The 19,257-nt window shown below is 48.8% G+C and overlaps 1 protein-coding gene across 1 annotated transcript in view; it reads right to left on the minus strand.

Annotated features, from left to right (window-relative positions):
• DPYD (dihydropyrimidine dehydrogenase) overlaps positions 1–19,020 on the minus strand; it is a 362,324-nt gene extending 343,304 nt beyond the window's left edge. Inside the window, exon 1 of the mRNA XM_079761319.1 lies at positions 18,876–19,020. Coding sequence (XP_079617445.1) covers positions 18,876–18,914 — 39 coding nt within the window. The 5' untranslated portion in view covers positions 18,915–19,020. The remainder of the gene's footprint in view (positions 1–18,875) is intronic.
• Positions 19,021–19,257: the final 237 nt, after the last annotated feature.

Below are 19,257 nucleotides of genomic sequence, written 5' to 3' on the forward strand. Positions count from 1 at the left end.
AAAGTAATAAAGGCTGAAAAAACAGAGAAAACATTAAACTGTACATCCAGAAGCTCAACCAACGTGAAGTAGGATAAATGCAAAGAGACTCACACACAGACACAGTAGCAAAAATGCTACACGTCAACACCAAAAAGAACATCTTGGAAGGAGTAAGAGAAAAACAAAAATGACTCCTCCCGTCCGGGAGAGTGCCAGTCAGTTGAACAGTTGACTTCTCATCCACAATAGTAGCTGTCAGGAAGTAGTGAGGTGAGATTTTCAAAGTATTCAAAGGAAAAAACTGTCAACCAAGAATCCTAGACTCAAGGCAGAAGAACAAAGAAGAAAGAGACTTGAGTCCTGGCCAGGCAGCTCAGCTGGTTTGAGTGATGTCCGGATACGCCAAGGTGGTGAGTTCTAGCCCCAGTCAGGGACCAATGAATGCATAAATAAGTGGAACATCACATGGATCTCTCTCTCTCTCTCTCTCTCTCTCCCTCCCTCCCTCCCTCCCTCCCTCTCCCTCTCCCTTCCTGTGTCTGTAAAAAGTGAATTTAAAAAAAATTTTAAAAGGAATATACTTGAACAACACTGCACTATCTGAACCTAATAGAATATATAGGACACTCCAGCTCAACAGCCGCAGAATACACATTCTTCTCAAGTGTGCACAGAACAGTCTCTAAGGCAGACCATAGAGGAGGCCACAAAACAAGCCTCGATGAAATAAAAGTTAAAGTCACACAAAGTAGTTCTCCAAACACAATGCAATGGAGTTAGATATCAACAAAGGAAAGGAATTTGGGGGATGTACAAACAACATGGGTGAATATGGTAAACATTATGCTGAGAAAAGCCGGTTATAAAATACCACATAGTGGATGATTCCATTGAAATAAAATGTCTAGAAAAGGCACATCTGTGGAGGGAGAAAGCATCATGTGGTTGCCAGGGGCTGGGGAATGAGGGAAAATGGGGAGTGCCTGCTAAGTGTAGGTGGCTTAGCCCTGGCCGGTGTGGCTCAGTGGTTGCCCATCGTCCCATGCACCAGGAGGTCACCAGTTCGATTCCTGGTCAGGGCGCATGCCCGGGTTGTGGGCTTGTTCCCCAGTAGGGGGCGTGAAGGAGGCAGCCAATAAATGTTTCTCATTCATGTTTCTCTCCCTCTCCCTCTCCCTTCCTCTCTAAAATAAATAAAAACTTATTTTTTAAAAAACAAAGGGTAAGTGGTTTCTTCTGAGGTGATAAAAATTAATTGTGGTAATGGTAGCAAAACTCTATGAATACATTAAAAGCTTTTGAATTCTACACTTCATATGAGTAAATTGTGTGGTATGTAAATTATTTCTCAATAAAGCTGTTACCAAAAGCAATAATCACTAAATTCTATTTTCAGTGGATTTTGTTGTATACTGTATTCACTCTAATAAACATCACTGGAACTTACTTGATTAGCCCACTATAAGTGACAATTATTTTTAGTAATTCCTATAGATAATAGACATGATATTACTTCAAACTATCTCTTTAGATGTCCATGTTTTCTGGATGACAAACATACAATAGAGCTAAGAGTTTTACATGGTTTATTCCTTATGATAAAATAATGCCAATGCAACCTATTAATAAGAGCCAACATTAAAAATGTAATCATATTTTTATACAAAAAAATGAAAACATTTTCTTAATATAAAATAAATGCAGTTTTTGTTTGTCTAGTTATTTAACCCTGACCCATTACTAATTTCATATTAATTCACACATACATAAAGAGATGACATTTTTCAAAGGTGGTTATTGTAGCCCACATTTATAGAAAAGAAAAAAGAAAGAAAGAAAAATGTCTGGGTAACATGCAAGAAAGACAGCTGCATTTATTTTAGTTTTTATTTCCACAATTCCTATTGTGATAAATGATTATGCTTATCTATGTGGGCAGAGTAATGTAACTTTTGAGAAGAAACATTCTGAATACAATTTACTGGCTGCTTATCACAGTGACTTTTCCTTTGCGCAGCATAAGTAGAAAGCATAACATGAAATATTGGGTTAACCTTTTGCGAAAAGGCAGTGACTCGAATTCAATGGATCTTGGGTAAAAAGAAATTGAATTGCGGAGAACGGTTACCAAGGATTTGACTTAATAATATCCCCAATGAAAAGTGATATAAAATAAAAACACAGGACGTGAGTGTTTGAGAGCTGTTAAAAACAATTTTCCAAAGCGAGACTTTTGAAAACTAAAAGTCAATATCATCCATAACTAAGCAGCTGGCGGGACGAGGCAGGAGAGTTCCAAATTACATTCTTCCCAAGAAAAGGCCAGCGCAGGGTCCCCACAGGGTCTCGGGGTCCCCTTGCTGGATAACTCGGGCATTTTCAGAGGCCCGTTAACCCTTTCGGGTAAAAGGCAAATTACTTACAGAGGGTGACTGTCTCCCATGCAAAGAATTTGGCTTTGCCAAATCCCTTTCAAGTAATACAATAAAAAAAAACAATGTACTGGGCGGGGGGGGGGGGGGGGGGGGGCGGAGAGAGGATGCACTGGTGATTCTAGAAACAGAAGAAGGGAATTTGAGAACATTTCGCTAATTTTACTGAGTGGAGGAAATGACCGGATAGGACCCAGAGATGTTTATGCAAGAGACCAAGGTTCCGTGCTGTTGCCCTTCAGTCCACGGCATTCCGGGACGTGGTGGGATGTGGCAATCCCGGGCCGGAATTCTGCACCTGTGGCGGGTCCCTCCCTAACACAGGGCGTGGGGGGGGGGGGGGGGTGCTGCCTGCAGCCACAGGCCTGGCTCACAAACAGAAGCAGATCTCTGAGCCCGAAAGCACTGGAACCTCAGGATCTGAGCTCGAATTCCATGCAGGAGGCCACCTGGCCGGCCTTTGTTTCCCATCACAGTCTCGACGATTCCAACGTGAGGCCCCACCGAGCCTCCTCCACCTTCAAAAGCACAAACCAACGTTCCCTCGTCCACGCTGCCATTCCTCACTGTAACTCTGAGCCGTGAACACGATAGCCACCGGCTGCCATTTTAGGTTTGCAAGCTGAACTTGACGAATGACATTTCGTCTCATTTAAAGGGTCCCTCGTGTTGGCCTTTGGCGGCCAAGGTGGACTCCTCTGCAAGTCATCCACTTTCCGCAGCGTCAAGTGAAAAGAAATAACAAATGAAGGCCGCGCTTTCCGATGTTCTGTAACTGGGCATCAGTCCCCCATTTGGTGAGACATGGTGTCATTGTGCCCATTTCCCTTCGGTGAACATTCCCAGCCCCCAGGGAAGCGATGCGGCTGGCCGGTCGTTGCGGCGTCATTCGGACGACAATCTCACAAGCGTGGACCGATGGAGAACCGAACTCCTGAACCGCCTCTTCTTCCCGGCCCCGATCTCGGCAATGACCCCAGCCTTTGCCCGGGGCACACCGTTAGCCAGAGCGCGGGGGGATTTAAGGCACCGGAGACATTCACCGAGGCACCGCGGCTTCCCCGGCCAGCGCAGCCGTCACTGAGGCGGCCAGCCTCCCGCCGCGCTGGCAGCAGAAAAGGGAAGAACTGTGCACCCTGCGCCTGCACCCGAGTTACAAACCACCTCCCAGTCTCCAACCTGGAAAAGCCAGGCGAAGCAGTCCCGGTAAGAGACCCACATGTTCCGTTGTTTTGTTTTGTTTTGTTTTGTTTTGTTTTGTTTTGTTTTGCAATGCACATATCCATTCTTGGCCCAGGCTCAGGTTTCTATACCCTTGGGTTGAATTACCTTTCCAAGAAGTTTAGCTTCCTCTTATTTTCCTGGTACGAGCTCTATACAAAGGCCAATTTTCCCTTTATCCACAAAGACTACCTCATTGCAGTTAATCAATAATCGATGAAGGAGGAAGTCCCTGACGATCCTAAGTCCTGCAACTTCCTTCTTATGAAATATTCACCAAGTACTCTGCATAGTGTTAGAAACTGAATTTGGGCTCCCATCTTCGCTCTGCCATTTTTTTCTGGTTCATATGAACTCTCAATCTCTCTACTTCAACTATAACGTGGCGATTAGTAATAGTACCTACCTCATAGGGTTGTTTTGAGGATTAAATGAGATGGTACAGAAAACTGTCTGGAATGGGGCATGTAGGATGTGCTGACTACATGTCAGCACTTAGTATGTGATGGGAATATAGTTTAGACTCCATTCATGCCCCTACATTGCCAATTCTGAATATCTATATACAGGAATATTAAAAAAAAAAAAAAAGGTGAAGGCAACAGGTGAAAAGGCAGCTGTAAATAAGAGTGAAAAAGAGAGCTGGAACCCAGCTGACACCACACCACTGTCCCGGAACTCATCTTTGTCCTGAGCCCACAATGTCAAAGGCCAACTGCCTGAAAGGGCAGTATCCTCCTCACAAATCAATACGCCGCCCCAAGGGGCCAGGAGATCCAAACGCAGCTTTTAAAACCCACCACACACATACAGCGGCGTGCACCTCGTTTTACTGCGGAGAACTCAGGGGATTCCGGTCCCAACACACGCAGGCGAATTCCCTTCCCATCCCCTTCCCAGGAAAGGCGGGCCGGCGCCTAAGTGACGGATGTCCGAAACATCAACAGCTCATCCACTGGACGTGAACGGAGCCCTGAGCGAGCCTGGGAAGTCAGGCTCGTTTCTAGCGCACACACAGTCAGCACAAAGGAAAGCGTGCGGCCCTGAAACATCCGCTCGCCACGTCCCTCTCCATTCAGCACACGGAGGCCCGGCTCCGCGGGGCCCAGCCCTCTCCTCGCCTGGGGGACACGCACCACACACCGGGCACCCCACTGCTGTCCCCCCGTTTCTCGTTTATCGAGTCCGTGCACAACCCCACGTGCCTGCCTCTGTTCACAGCACCGCCCGTGTCCAGGATGCAGCCACTTTATGTCCGTCACTTGCTCACTTTCCTTTAACTCCTGACTCAGGACCATTTCCTCTAAAAGCTCAGCAGCCATGTGGCTCCCTGCACGCAGATGGTCCCCATGGACTGTGGCGCTCCTAGAGCCACTGCCACCCACTGGCCGAGCAGACGGGACAGCGCGTAACGACCAGTATCGATGCTCTCCCAGGAACTGGTCAGTGAACCCCTCACAGACAGAGGCATTATTCACACAGCCTCCTGTTCTCAGAGCATTCTGCTTCCTTCGGGAAAATAATCCAAAAACACAATTGTTACTAAGAAAAATTCCTTAGCGAGCAAGTTCCACCCGAGAGGAGGACGTGAATGCTGGCCAAACAGACCGATTGCTGTTTTCTTCTTCTTCACGCGCCTTCTCTGGTGGAGGACACGGCGTGCCTGTCCCGGGGACAAACATCGTAACCATGTAACCATTAGCCACCCCTGCGCGCCAGGAGGCCTGGCGTCCCTCCCTGCCCTCGGCAGCGGAGTACCACGTGGCCTCGGCGACGTCACTGGCTGTTTTCTCCGCTCCTGAAATGCCCTCGGGTCCAACGTTTGGATTTCATTACACAACACAGACACCGCCAGCACCGCCAAGGCACGGCCCCTCCACAGACGATGGCGAGGAAGTGGCCAGGGGTGGCCAGAAAGAAGGCCGTTTACTAGGAAGAGTGTTCAGAGGGGAACGCGGGTCAGCCAGAAGGTGGACCTGGGGAGGGCCAGTTGGAAGGGTACGGTCTTGTGTTGTGTTTTTTATTGCTTCTGTTGAAATATTTAAAATAACAAGGAAATCCTTTAAGAAATGTTGTTGAGAGAACGTAATTGGTCACTTATAACAATAAAAAGCAGGAGAGCCCACGGCAGGGAGAGTTCAGTCATGGTTGGTCCACAGTGGAGGAACAGACACACCTATGAGAAATCACATTTAAAGGGGTCTTTACGGATGTGGTGAAATACTCTTGCTCTCAGGGGACGTTTCTAAAAGAAAGAGAAATCAAATCTATATCTGAAATAAGATTCCTTCTATCAGAAAGCTATGATTGTGTGTATATTTTAAATAATGTAAAATTCATCTATTAATTGCTATTTAAGCCACTTTTCTTCCCTTAATGGTGAAATCTTCTATTCTTTTTTTAGGGGGATCCTATTTTTTTCCTTTTTGTTGAATTTATGGGGGTGAACTAGTTAACAAAATTATACAGGTTTCAGGCACATGACCCTACAGCCCACCATCTGCTCACTGTGCTGAGCTCACCACACCAGTACCTCCTCTTCTCAGCGAACGCCCTCTGAGCACCGACAGAGATCATCGCCGTTTAAAAGGAACATTATCTCGCGGAAAGCATGCAGCATGGAGTCAGCTCGAGAGCCCTCCCTTCTCCACCAAACGTGACCCAGCCATTCCAACTTCGGGCACAGCTACCTCGCTGCAAATGATTTCCGTTGACACCTCAGGTGAGACACAGAGAAACAATGCCTTTCACTCCTCTTGGGGCGTAACTCAACACTGCTGGGCCCAAACTGGCTTCCCACCAGTGTACCCCTCTCGGCCATAACTCCCTCTGGCTGCCCGAGGGCCCCTGCTCCGCAGGTTTTGTTTCTGCCCTCGCTGCAGGTGGAAGTGGGTGCGGGACGCAGGCGGACGCAGGCGGCAGGGGCTGCTGACACCCTGCAGGCCCGCCCGGGCCCGTGCTCAGAAGGCGCCCCGACCTCCTCCGGGGAGCTGAGCTGGGAGTGCCCGACCTGCCCGGAGGGTGTGTGCCCCGATGCCGGGCTCTGCTGGGCCAGCTGGAGCAGAGAGTGTGAGCGCACAGTGGGACTGCAGATGACCATCTGCTCGCTCGCTCGCTCTCTCTCTCTCTCTCTCTGCTGGCCTGGAGCCTGAGGAACTGAGTCGAGGCTGCGGCACTCTATGCCTACACGGCCGACACCCAATGAAAGGCCCGGACACTAGGGCTTGGCTCAGCCTTCCCAGCTGGCGGCACGTCACACAGTGTCACGCAGCGTCACCGGGGGAATCAAGATGTCCCCTATCAGCCATGGAGGGAGGCCACGGGGAAGGGTGCCCCGTGCCGCTGGATTTCTGCCCCAGGTGCCTTCTCTCTCTGTCGGGCGAACCTAGTTCCCACTGCAACCACCTGCAACCAGGAGGCTCAGGCCCGAGGTCTGCCTGCTTCCAGCGAATCAATGGGCCGCGAGGGTCACAGAAAATGGAAGCGCGTTCCCTGTCACTGCAACCGCGAGCGGGGATACGAGAGCCGGTGTAACGGTGCCTCCCTCCCTCCCGCAGCTTAACTTGTAAGGCACCTGGACAAGAAACAGTCTCCAAAATGTCGGCCACGTGATCGCTCCACTCACCTTTACCTGCATTAAGCTCCAGCCAGTGAGCTGTATTTAGAGGGGTATGGGGGGGGGGTCACATTAAAGGGAGGGGTGCACTCCTCTGCTCCCTTCTTTCCTCCTTTAGGGGCTCTAACTCCCACGTGAACTGTGAGACAGATGTGAGGGGACCCCGAGTGGAAGCACAGAACCCCGTGGACAAGAAAAGGGCTGCATGCCCTGGACCAGGTATCTCTGACTCCTTCGCACGACAAGAAATCAATTACTGTCTAGTTTCAGCCACTTCCATTCATTTTTTTTTAACAATATGCCTCAGAATCTGGCGCACGTGGTGCCCGAGATGATTCTGGTGGCCAACCAGGTGTGGGGGGCGCTGACAGACAGGCCACGAGGGAACGTGCTCCGGGCCAGAGTGCATCCAAATGTCGGAACGAGGGCATGTGCCTCATGCACTTAAAAGACAAATGGGAAATCACATCAGCATAAGTTAGTATTTTTCTTGAAATCCATCAAGATGTCAAAAAATCCTAAACCAAAAATTACTCATTTCAAAAAATGATCAATGGAAATGTCGTGCCAGCACAGGAAAAAAAAAAAAAAAAAAAGGAAGGAAGAAAAGATTCATTTTCATCTGCATTGATTGGCCGCCGATTGGCGCTCCCTTTGCACAGACGTGCGTTCTTTAGGATTCGGCACAGGATGTGAATAAAAACGTGCCCACCGGTCCTTTTAAACTGTTTGCCAGAAACTCCCCGCAGCCAGCCCTGCATGAAGCCCGCTCCCTCCAACCTGCAGTGGGGACCCCTCCCCCCAGGCAGACACTCTGACTTCTCATTTGCACCCTTCCCACCACCATTCTATTCAATCAAGGCTGGTCCTCAGCCTGGTGTGTATTTCAAACAAGACAACAGTTCAACTCTTTCTCAAAATTTCCTAGTGCCTCTGATTTGAAAATAACACACAATCACATTTTTCTAAAAAGTTCCTCCACCGAATGACTGTTTATTGTGGGGGCTACCAGCACGCCCGGGCGCCTTTCCGAAGGGTTTTCATCATCACCATCCCATGAGGCCCTTAGTATTATCGCCAGTTTCCAGAGGAGGAAACAAAATTACCAGGAGGCTGCGTCACGTGTCCAGAAGGTGACAGAGATTCTAACCAACTCGACGGGCTTCAGATTCTCCACTCTAAGTCATGACTCTCACCTTCCTCCGCGGGTGGCAGTCGCGTTAGCTGCGTATTTATTTTAATGCATGTAACGTGAGGGCTGCTGGTCCATGTAAATAATGAAATCAGTTTGGCTTTGGGGCGGATAACCACGCAGACAAGACCTGGAGTCATACGTTAAAGGTGTGTCATCTCTCTCTTGGCCACAGGCTCTCACCCACTGCCTGGCACACCTTGGTTATCAGCTGCTGGTGGAAATGAAGAAAAAGAGGCGGCACTTAGAATCGCTAAGGAAGCTCCAGCAGGAGTCGATGACAATGACTATTCGTTGGGAAGTACCGCAAAGTAAAGGTGCCTCTCATGTCAGCAATGTGTGATCCCCAGGGGAGCGGCAACAACCGAAAGTAAAAGTGGGGGTGTGGAAAGAGCTCAGGGAAAAAGAGGGTCCCGTTCGTCCTGGCGCGGCACTCGCACATCGGTGGCATCTCACAAATGACATACAGGCTGAAAAAGAATTTGACAGCGAAACAGAGCCGCTTCAAGCGCCTTTCAATTGTTGGATCTGAATTAAATCCAGACATCCTATCTGAAAAGCGAAGATTTTCCCCTTAATTGTGAAGAAGCCACAGATGCTCTGGTACCAAAAATAGAGTTCACAACTCAGAAATGTCAAGTAACACTACTTCCATTATAACAGAGATTACATACTTAACACTTTCGATTCATAAAAACATCTCGCATGCATGATTAGATCATGGGTTTGAGCGAAACCCACGCCTGTCTAAAACGTTCTGCTTATGTGCCTGCCTGCCCCACTAGACTGGGAGCTCACTGAGTGCGATGACCGGCTAGGCCTCCCCTCCGGGTCTGCAGGACCTCGTACAGAACAGGACACAAAGGAAGCCTGCGCTGGGCTGAACGGCGCCTTCCCAGTGTCAGAGCCAGAAGGGAGGTCCATGGACAGAGAGACCTCGTGAGGTGCAAGGACGACCCAAGGGAAAGGCCGTCAGGGTGAGGACCAAGTCTCCTGACTCCCCCGCATCACCAAATCCATTCAACAACACGCCGCCAGCCCCGCTGGTGTGGCTCAGTGGTTGAGCATCGGCCTATGAACCAGGAGTTCACGCACGGTTCCATTCCCAGTCGGGGCACATGCCCAGGTTGCAGGCTGGAGTCCCCAGTAGGGGGAGTACAGGAGGCAGCCAAGCAATGATTCTCTCTCATCATTGATGTTTCTATCTCTCTCCATTCCTCTCTGAAATCAATAAAAATATATTTTTACCAAAAAAAAATAAATACTACTATAAATAAGTCCCAAATATTTTGAGTTATTCATTATTTCACCTTGCCTATGACCCTAATTCTGATTGGAAGCCGTGGATAAAAGCAGACATCAGGAAATGGATGCGTAATGAGAGAGAGGCACGACAGGTCACAAGTTCAGGGTCTCGGAGATGTGTTGGATAAAGCTAGATTTCTTTTATTTCCCCCCAGAAAGATGGCGTGATCCCTACATTTAAAAGAATCCTTGAAGCATTATGCGTGTTTCATCGCCATGGAGATACTCTGCATCTCGAGATGAGTAAATTATCGCCGTCACCTTCCACACAAAGCTCCTCACACTTCAGCTGTCACTGTGCAGATTCATACGGAAAATAAATTTTAAGCAGTGGCATCGCTGTGTAATGAGTAATAATTTCCCCAAATTAGTAGCATTCAGTGTCTAGGGAGATTTCTTTTATTATTTTATTCGTAGACTATTTTGTAAAAGGCGCATGCTAACCAGAGCCATTTCCCTCTGAAGACTTGTCTGAAATAGGGCACAGCCCGAGGAAACAACCCGCTATTGTGCTCCGTTGGGGGAGAAGCCGCTGTAATCGCTTCCAGGTGTTGGATAAAAGGCACTTCCTGGCGCTGGACGGGTCCCCATACTGTCCATCAGCCGTCCTGGCACTTGAACGTATTTGGAGGCACCCACAGCTTTCTCAGGGATGACAGATATTAGTTATAATGAAGTTATTGTGCTGGCACGGAAGAGAGCCCGGCTTAATGGCAGACTGATGGGGATTAACAAGGTTGCTGCGTGATTACCTAACAGGCTTCACTGTGGGCCGAGTTCCTGCCAGTCACACCCTCGCTCCCACTGAAAGAGGCAGGGCTGGGAGATGGACACGTGTCCTGTATTTCCTGTGAGGTATGGGGAGAACCTGAAGGGCTAGACACAATGTGTTTAACAATATAGCTCTGATTGCTTTTCTTTTTTAATCCTCAATGGGGGGTGTTTTTTATTGATTTTAGAAAGAGGAAGGAGAGTGGGGGTGGGGGAGAGAGAGAGAGAAAGAGAGAGAGAGAGAGAGAGAGAGAGAGAGAGAGAGAGAGAGAGAGAGAGAAAAGAAAGGAAGGGAGGGAGGGAGGGAGGGAGGGAGGGAGGGAGGGAGAGAGAGAGAGAGAGAGAGAGAGAGAGAGGAAGGAAGGAAGGAAGGAAGGAAGGAAGGAAGGAAGGAAGGAAGGAAGGAAGAAAGAAAGAAAGAAAGAAAGAAAGAAAGAAAGAAAGAAAGAAAGAAAGAAAGAAAGAAAGAAAGAAAGAAAGAAAGATAGATAGATAGATAGATGGATCTATGGGTTGCCTCTCCTACTCGCCCTGACCCGGGATCAAACCCGCAACCTTTTTGGGGTTCGGGATGACTCTCAACCAACTGAGCCACCTGGCCAGGCTCAGATTTCTTTTGCCTTAAAATCTGTTATATCAAACATAATATATTTTATTGGAAAAAGTAAAAAAGGGTGTTCATTAAAATGAAATTCAATCCTCCTATAAATGCAGGATAATAAATAGCTCAAGTATTTTGAGTTACCCACTATGACATTGGATGAAGCACTTGATCAATTCTAAATGCATATACGTATAAATGTCTCTCACAATGCACGTGTCAGTTCCAAAGTCGAGCTTCAGCTAAAACCAGCATTTTGAAACAGGCAAGACATAGTGGTCTTGCAAAGCAACACCTAACATGGCGAGGCCGTGGCAATGTCCTGTGCCTTTTGAACTAATCCTAAACACAGCAACAAGTTTAGGAACAATGAGATCTTCTGTAAATTAGTCCTTACAACACTTGTAGGCATTATCTTAAAATTCGATGTCTTTTATTTTCTAAAATAAAATTCATTGTCTTTGATTTTCAAACTACACAGGAGGAACCCAGAGATCCAAATAGATAGCCTTTAAAAACAAAACAAAATTGTACTTTTCCAAAACTGCAAGGCAAAGGGCCATAGACAGAAAGAAAAATGACCACAAACATGCTGCTGGATAAATAAAATGTGGAGTCCTGCTGTACAAACTGGAAAACGACGGAGACGGTGGAGACTAGACAATGGCAGGGGACAGGCGGTGGTTAAGCCCTCTTCCCACCTCCACCATTTTAGGGCTTAACCTCTGCATGGAGGACGTGCTCACCACCACCCAACAGTAACCAGCAGCCACTCAGCATCGGGACTCCCTGTCCCCCTCTCCCCCCAACTCCCAACGAGTCATTCGCAGCTCCTCCCTGGGAAGAGCAGTGATGAGCACCATCGCTTTTCCTGAAAAGCCCCTCTTAATTAATTAATTCACTGTTATTTAGAGCACCCATTACACTAATAAAAAGTCAACAACATTTAAAGATGCCACTGTTACACCACGGGACGATTCGGGGATTCTCTGGCAGGACTCCCTGGCAGCAAGGTGGTCATGCTTTTCAGTGGCCATCCGGTAACAAGGATGGAACTCCAAGCTCCACGTCAATCAACTGGTTTCCAGGGTGACCCAAGGAACTGGGGAGCTTGAGTAATCTCATGAAAACTTGCTTAACCAGTCAGTGAAACTCAGTAATTCAGGTGCATGGGATGTTGCTTGAGCCATGGTTTTAAGAAAGGCAGCAGGGGCAAACACACTGCTAGTGTGCAGAGCCACACTTCCCCCCCTCTCCCCCTCCCCGCCCCCCCGCTCCCCCTAACTCTAATCTGCCAGCCCTGGACTTACACCTGACCCACCTCAGCCAGGACAGCCCTCCTTGGCCCTCCCTGGAAGAAGACACCTGCATCCTTTCCCTGCACCTGGATTATTGGAGGCTGGAGTGAAGGAGTAGTTGGCATGGGCTTGTCTCCCCAGGGTTAGCCCCGTCTATATACTGGGGGGCAGGGTTCTCCCAGCGCTCACCCCGACTGCTGTTCTACTGCAGTGGACTGATTCTTCTGGTGGTTCTCTGACTGGTTTGGGGACTAGATCGGAACCAGTGCTTTGGACGATTATTTCTCGGCATTCTCAATGACATTTAGAAGGGATATCGACTTGTCTTTTCCTGACAAGAAATACCTACACAATTATTAAAAACAAAAAAGACACAACTCATTATGTTTTGGTACAAAATGGACTAAGCTTTGGTTTCTCTAAGCAAGCATTTTAGCTTCAAATAAAGTTTTTCTAGACTTCTAAGCATACCTGCACACACTGTATTTGCTCATGAATAATTTTTTTTTTTCATCTGGGAAGGAGAGGGAGTTGGAGATACACACATTTTGCACCAAGAAAAGGAACACCATGCTCTTTGGGAACTCTCATTTAGATAACAAATTTTGGGCACTAGCTTCTAATAATGTTATTTCTTTGAGAATTTCAGCTTTGGTTGTGTCTGTCCTCTGCCTCGATCATAATAATTAAAGTGACAGCCTGTGTCCCTACCTCCCAGGTGCTTGGAAATTGATATTATGAGTGCTTATGAGTGTCCCCTGGAGGCACTGCTCACTGGGCCACTTTGAAGAAAAATCTCTTCATCAATAATGAAGCCCCGAGGGCCACCTCTCAGGGGACCCCCGCAAAATTACATGTCAACCCCGGGCCTGATTTATGCAGATGGCGCCCCGCCTCCCCGTGTTTTATTACCCACCACTCTCTGCGGAGCCTCCCGCCCCTGCACCCCCCACCCCCGGTCTCTCCCAAAACGTCACCCTCTGGTGTTCCGCCACTGCAGGAAACAGTTAAAACTAAACCCCAAGGTGAGAGGGAGAAGTGACAGCCAGGTAAGGGCGGCCACACTCACACCAATAACGAACAGAGCCAGTCCCGGCCGGGCGGCTCAGCTGGTGGAGTCCCTGCTGAAAAGGTGCCCGTTCCACTGGTTCTGTTCCCGCTCAGGGTACGTGCCCCGGGTCCGGGTTCGGTCAGGGAACGTCTGGAAGGGGACTGGCGGGTGTGTCTCTTTCACATCCATGTTTCTCTCTGTCTCCGGTCTTCCTCTCTCTAAGCATGTCCTCGAGTGAGGATTTAAAAAATAAACAAATAAAATAACAGAGTCAGGATTTGAACCCAGGCCTGTTTTAATGCAATGCTTTTTGTAACCCATGGAATAAAACCCGATGCCGTGCAACATCAACAGATGTCGGTTCCGTCTAAGAGGAAAGCTATACGTTGAAGTAAGAGCAGACGTTATGCACCTGCTGGTATAACATTTTAATTACGGAAGCTGTAAGTATTCTAAACCACCGGGCAGGCATAATCCTATTAGGAGTTATCTCCTCGGTGTGACTGGCTCCGGGGTATCTGTGAACACCCACACTCTGATGTTTGAGGCCAAGAACACCTCCTGCCTGGACACAGAGGATTAAGAGCAAATCAAGTTCAGGAGGTAAACAAGACACATTTGAAAATTAAAACCCCGATTACAGATAAATGTATAATCTTAAGAGTGCCGGATTCAATGTTTTTGAATTAAAGCAGAGCATGCGTGCCGGAGAACTTTCCTTACAGTGTTAAGGACTAAAGGTTTGGGGCCCGTAGTGGTCGCTGTGTCCATGTGGCTGAGAGGCAGAAAAATAAAATCTTACTTTTCAAGCTCCTCTTCAGCCCACTAATGCCTGGTCCTTACCTGCTCTGATTCTCTCTTTCATTATTATGTTATTACTTACGTTTTTTCAGTCTCATTGTCTTTCATTTTAGGGTGCCTAATTCTTAATGTAAGATTGTGCTAATTAGGAGGGTTCTCCCAGAGACCAGCCTTGTTTACCTTACTGGAGCGTCTATTTTTCAGTTCTTGGGTCGTTTGCCAGCTTATATCCAGATTTGGTAAAAACGCTGCATTCAAACAGTTAAGACAGGATTGCTAAAGGTCATGCCATTGCCTCAGGATTTTAAATCTAGATCTTCTTGGAATTTTTAGGAATTCCTTACTGTAAATGTTCAGCTTTCCAAAATGGCCTTTTCTTCCAAAATATAAGAAAGGAGGCTACCGAATTCCAGCACATTTTTACAATTAAGCCATCAGTCAACACAACCTGCCATGATGAAGATGAAGCAGATCCAAGCTAAAAACCTCCCTAGTGATAGATTCATCTCTAGTCATTAATCTCACAGCTTCTAATTAAACTACTACTAAACCCAGTCATCTGAATTCATCTAGAGGTAGAATTTTTTAACTGGATTGAAATATATACACCTGACCATGCTTAACTATAGAAATGTGAAGTACCTTAAAGCAACAACGATACCTACCCCTGGAATGAAGTAACTCTCCAGATCACACCATCAGATACATTTCTCCTGCCCAGCTGAATTCCCTAGAAAGGAGATGGACTTTAAGTGTGATCCCTGGGGCAGCTTAAAGTAGGGAGGGCAGCTGAAACTCACAAAACAGGTTTGAAGTTTTAAAATTAAAAGTAAAGAAGTAAAAGCCTTCGCAAGTCAAGATAGCATTTCTATAGCTCCCTGGTGCCCAGCCCATAAAAGAAGACAAGGCTGTTACCTGTACGTGGAACAAACATTTCACAAGGGTAGGTAAACCGAGAACCACGGCTCTTGCCAAGTTCAATCCCATTCCCCACTTCGGATCCAGGACCCGCCTGCCTCCCTAGGAGCAAAGCAGTTATGACAAAGGGTATTCTGAAACAATCTTTTGCCATCTCTACCCATTTGTAACTCATGGTCTTTCCTTTTGTCAAAATGCTCCTTAAAATTGACGTTCTCCAAGTTGTTTCCATTATAGTCTCATTTTCCAAATCTATCATTTTATCTCATTTTCTTAACAAACACAGAAAATTCTCGATTACCTTCTCCAATGATTAGAACCCATAGGATAGGCCATTCGGAACTGCTTTTATTCGACTGGAAATGCGCTGTGATGTTGTGGACAATGGGCTGAAATCCCTCTTCATTCAGGGTACATTTGAAATGAGTTGACAAACCCTCACTCCTCATTTCCGTAATTCAAGGCTGGACCTTGACTTGTGATTGTGGAGCACCCGAGGGGGGGGGGGAGGGGTAGCAATTTAGTTTGGTTGAAAATGTTTACCAAAATGTAAAAGCATACACTTTCACTTACTGTCTATATTTTTATTGGTTTTAGAGAGAAAGAAAGAAACATCTCTTTGTTGTGATGTGCCCTGACTGCACATCAAGCCAGAAAACCTTGACTGATGGGGACGATGCTCCAATCAACTGAGCCACCCGGCCGGCCAGGGCTAGCTGCCCTTCAGCAGCCTCTCCTCAGTTATCCGTGTCAGTGGGAGGGAAACGAGACAGCGAACAAAGGCGAACGCTTCCAAAACCATCCTGACTTGCTTTTCAAGGTGCCGATCTCATACTCATTACCAGCGCAAACTGCATCCAGCGCCGTGGAGGCACTGCTGACGTCAGGGGAAGTGGGGGAGGCGGGACAGTGGCATGCTTGAGACCTCTGAACCTTCCCGAAGACTCTGTATTCAAAGCCATCCTTGACACAACTCAGCTTGAATTCAAAGAGTGAGTCCACAAAGTCAACTAACTTTCAGAACAATGAACAGCTACTGCTGGTGAACTTCAGAATGTTAATTTGATTGGCATTGGTTTTCCTCATAGGTTCCTATACTTCTACTTTCTAACAGGTTTGTCCTTTTTTCCTGACAAGGTGTGGACTGTTGTTGGCTAATCACCTCCGTTTTTCCTTACTCAACCGATTGTGCAACTTGAGAAACTTGCCTCAAGTCACAGGGCTAGGGAGGGGTGGAATGAGACCTCAACCCCAAGCAGTGAGCTCTCTAGATCCCAGGATCAGAACCACCCTAAAGTGACGGGGGGGAAAACGGGACTGCTCACGCATCTTCGCCCATGACTGCACTGACAACCGCCTCCGAGGGTACGAGCCAGGTCCCGGTGCCCAGTCTCTGTGACCTTCCGATGCACCCTGCTGGGCCCCTCTTCCTGCTCAGGGACGTTCCAGTCTGGGGTTTGGAGTCCTTCTGGTTGTTTTTCAAGCTCCCAACCTTTCAACCCTGATGGGATATTGGATGGAGGCTCGAGATCACGGAGGGGTTACCCAGAGCAATGTTTTACACCTCAGTGACTTCTCCCTCGGAAACAAGGATGTGTCTTGACTGCGTGGATGAGACCTGAGGGTCGGGAGGTAGCTTTGGGGGGAAATTAAATCACTGTTACAGCAGGTTGTCATCAACACCTTCTGTTCGTTTCACATTTATCAAGGGAACTTGTTTTCCGTTTCATAGCGATAATTTCTTTTTTTCAAGATGTCTCGAGTCTCCATGTACTGGAGACTAAGGCGGTGGTCACAGTCAGATGGAACTCTAGACAACGGGCTTAAATCCATGCAAGGAACGCAAACCCAATGTATGCACTGGAACTGGCTCGAACACCGAGTCTTCCTAATTCATTCGGATTCTTCAAACAAAAGTGAACTTGTGTGGTGAGTCAACAGGACAACTGAGACATCTAAGCTTGACCACGTTCCCCTAGGCTTAAGGTGTTTCTCTTCACTGCACTGTATCTGAAAGATTGACTTCAGGGTCTTCCATGGTCCTCTAGCTCCTGCATCACGGCTTGACTTTGAGGGAAAAGTGAGGTAGGTGTATGAGCAGAGAGGTTACTGATTCCAGTGTGTTGCATAGCTGGACGACATAAATGCTGAAAAGCCACTATTCTAGGTCGTAAGGAATGTCAGGCAGACCGGCTGCATAGACTTACCAGGTGGAGGCCAGTGTGAGGGCTCTGACTTCTTAGAGGGTCTCAGTTGAAACAATATATGACATGAAGCCAGTCACAAAAGTGTCACTGGCATCTTCTTCCTTAGTGTAATGTGCCTAAGAACTGATTTCAAATGTAAGAGAGACTGAGAAAGAAGTCAGTCAGGCAGATAACATACCATTTTGAAATTCAAAAGCCAAAGCCAGCTGCCCTCTGGCACTCTTATTCCTGAAGTCAGCACTGGATTCTGAGGGACTTTGCTACTGTTGACTGGGGGGTTGGGGGGTGGAGGGGGGCAGAGGGATTTGGTCGGGTCAAAGTAACAAGGACAAAACAACTAGAATGTCAGTCCAGTCTCCTTTACCCTTTGCACACATAAACAGGCACTGGCTAAATAGAATCATACGGATCCATATGAAAAAGTAAATCATCTACGAGAGAAATTACTAGTAAATCAACTGAGGAAGCCCACAGGTGTACTTTGGCGCTTGTTACTAAAATGGGTTTTTCAAAACCAATGTATGGAGTCTGGAGAAAACACTACGGCCACCCTCCAAACCGAGCAACAAGTTCTTTCCATCAACAGTAGAGACAAAACGTGGCAAAAGCAGCTACTCTGCCAACAGGTGGTTTTCAACTTTTACTTAAGCCACTGACAGCGGACGAAAGGACATTTCTGTCATTTCTGAAGCACACACACACGTGTGCAAACACACGTCTTATCAGACTCACAGAAAGAGAAGTCTCCAAGAAAACCCACCACACACTAAACAGCGGTGTGTCTGAGCTCGGACCTGCTGCCGTGGGTGCGTGTGTACCCCTGGAGCCCCGGTTCACAACCAAGTCTTCCTCCCGGCGTACACCGAGGTCCCGGGAGAGCTCACGGGAAATGGCCACTGCAGGTGGGACTTTACATTCAGAAAGAAAGATGACACTTTTACAGAAAACAGAGCGCAAGAGGAAAGCGAGAACTGTCCGAAGGGGAGAGGACGCGTCTCCTGGCATTCCTGGGGTTCTCAGAGAAGCTAGTGTCTCCCGGCCACGCTCCGGCCCGCGGGCACTCACACGGCTGTCCTCCTGCAGGCACCGCCTCGGCCCCTCCTCGGCTGCAGACCCTGCTGGTGGGGCAGCAGGCAGGTGTCCCAAGGCAGGTGGGGGCAGGAGGAGGAGCGGGGAGCCTGCGGGGCAGGGGGCGCCGCCGGCCTGCAGAGCCCACCTGTCTGCAACTCCTGTGCCCCTCCAGTCCCGCCGCTCAGGTCAGGACCGGCTTCCTGACCTTCCCCGCACCCCGTCCCGCTCCAAGGGCACCCGCTCTGCTCACGGGACTCCTCGGCCCCCACGCGGACCTCCCGCGGAGGCCAGGTTCCCGCGGCTCCCGCTCCTCCGGGGGCGCAGGGGTGGTCGAGGGCCTTCCCGGTCCCCACCCGCAGGGACCCCGGGGACCCTCCCCCGCCCCCTGGAGCCAGCGCGCAGTCCGTACCTCGATGTCCGGCGCGTCCTTGCTGAGCACGGGGGCCATGGCAGCGTCCGCAGTCGGGGACCCCGGAGACAGACCCTGCGCTCGCGTCCTCGGGCTCCCGAGTGGCAGCTGAGTGCGGCGGGGAAGGGGAAAGAGGAAGCCCGGGGCCGGCGGCGCGGGGGCGGGGCCGGCCGTGACGCCCTCGGGCGGGGGCGGGGCGGGCAGGAAGACACGCCCAGGGGCGGGAGAACACGAGAGGACACGCCGCCGATTGGCCGCGCGATGGCACGCCCGGGGGCGGGGCTAACATAAGAGGACACGCCCCCGGGCGGGGCTTCGCGCTCTGCCGGGAGACTCCCGTGCACGGCTGGGCCCTGGGACCTGGGGTCACCCCGCGCGCGCC

Source organism: Cnephaeus nilssonii (genome assembly GCF_951640355.1).
Source record: "Cnephaeus nilssonii genome assembly, chromosome: 21".
NCBI classification, from domain to species: domain Eukaryota; kingdom Metazoa; phylum Chordata; class Mammalia; order Chiroptera; family Vespertilionidae; genus Cnephaeus; species Cnephaeus nilssonii.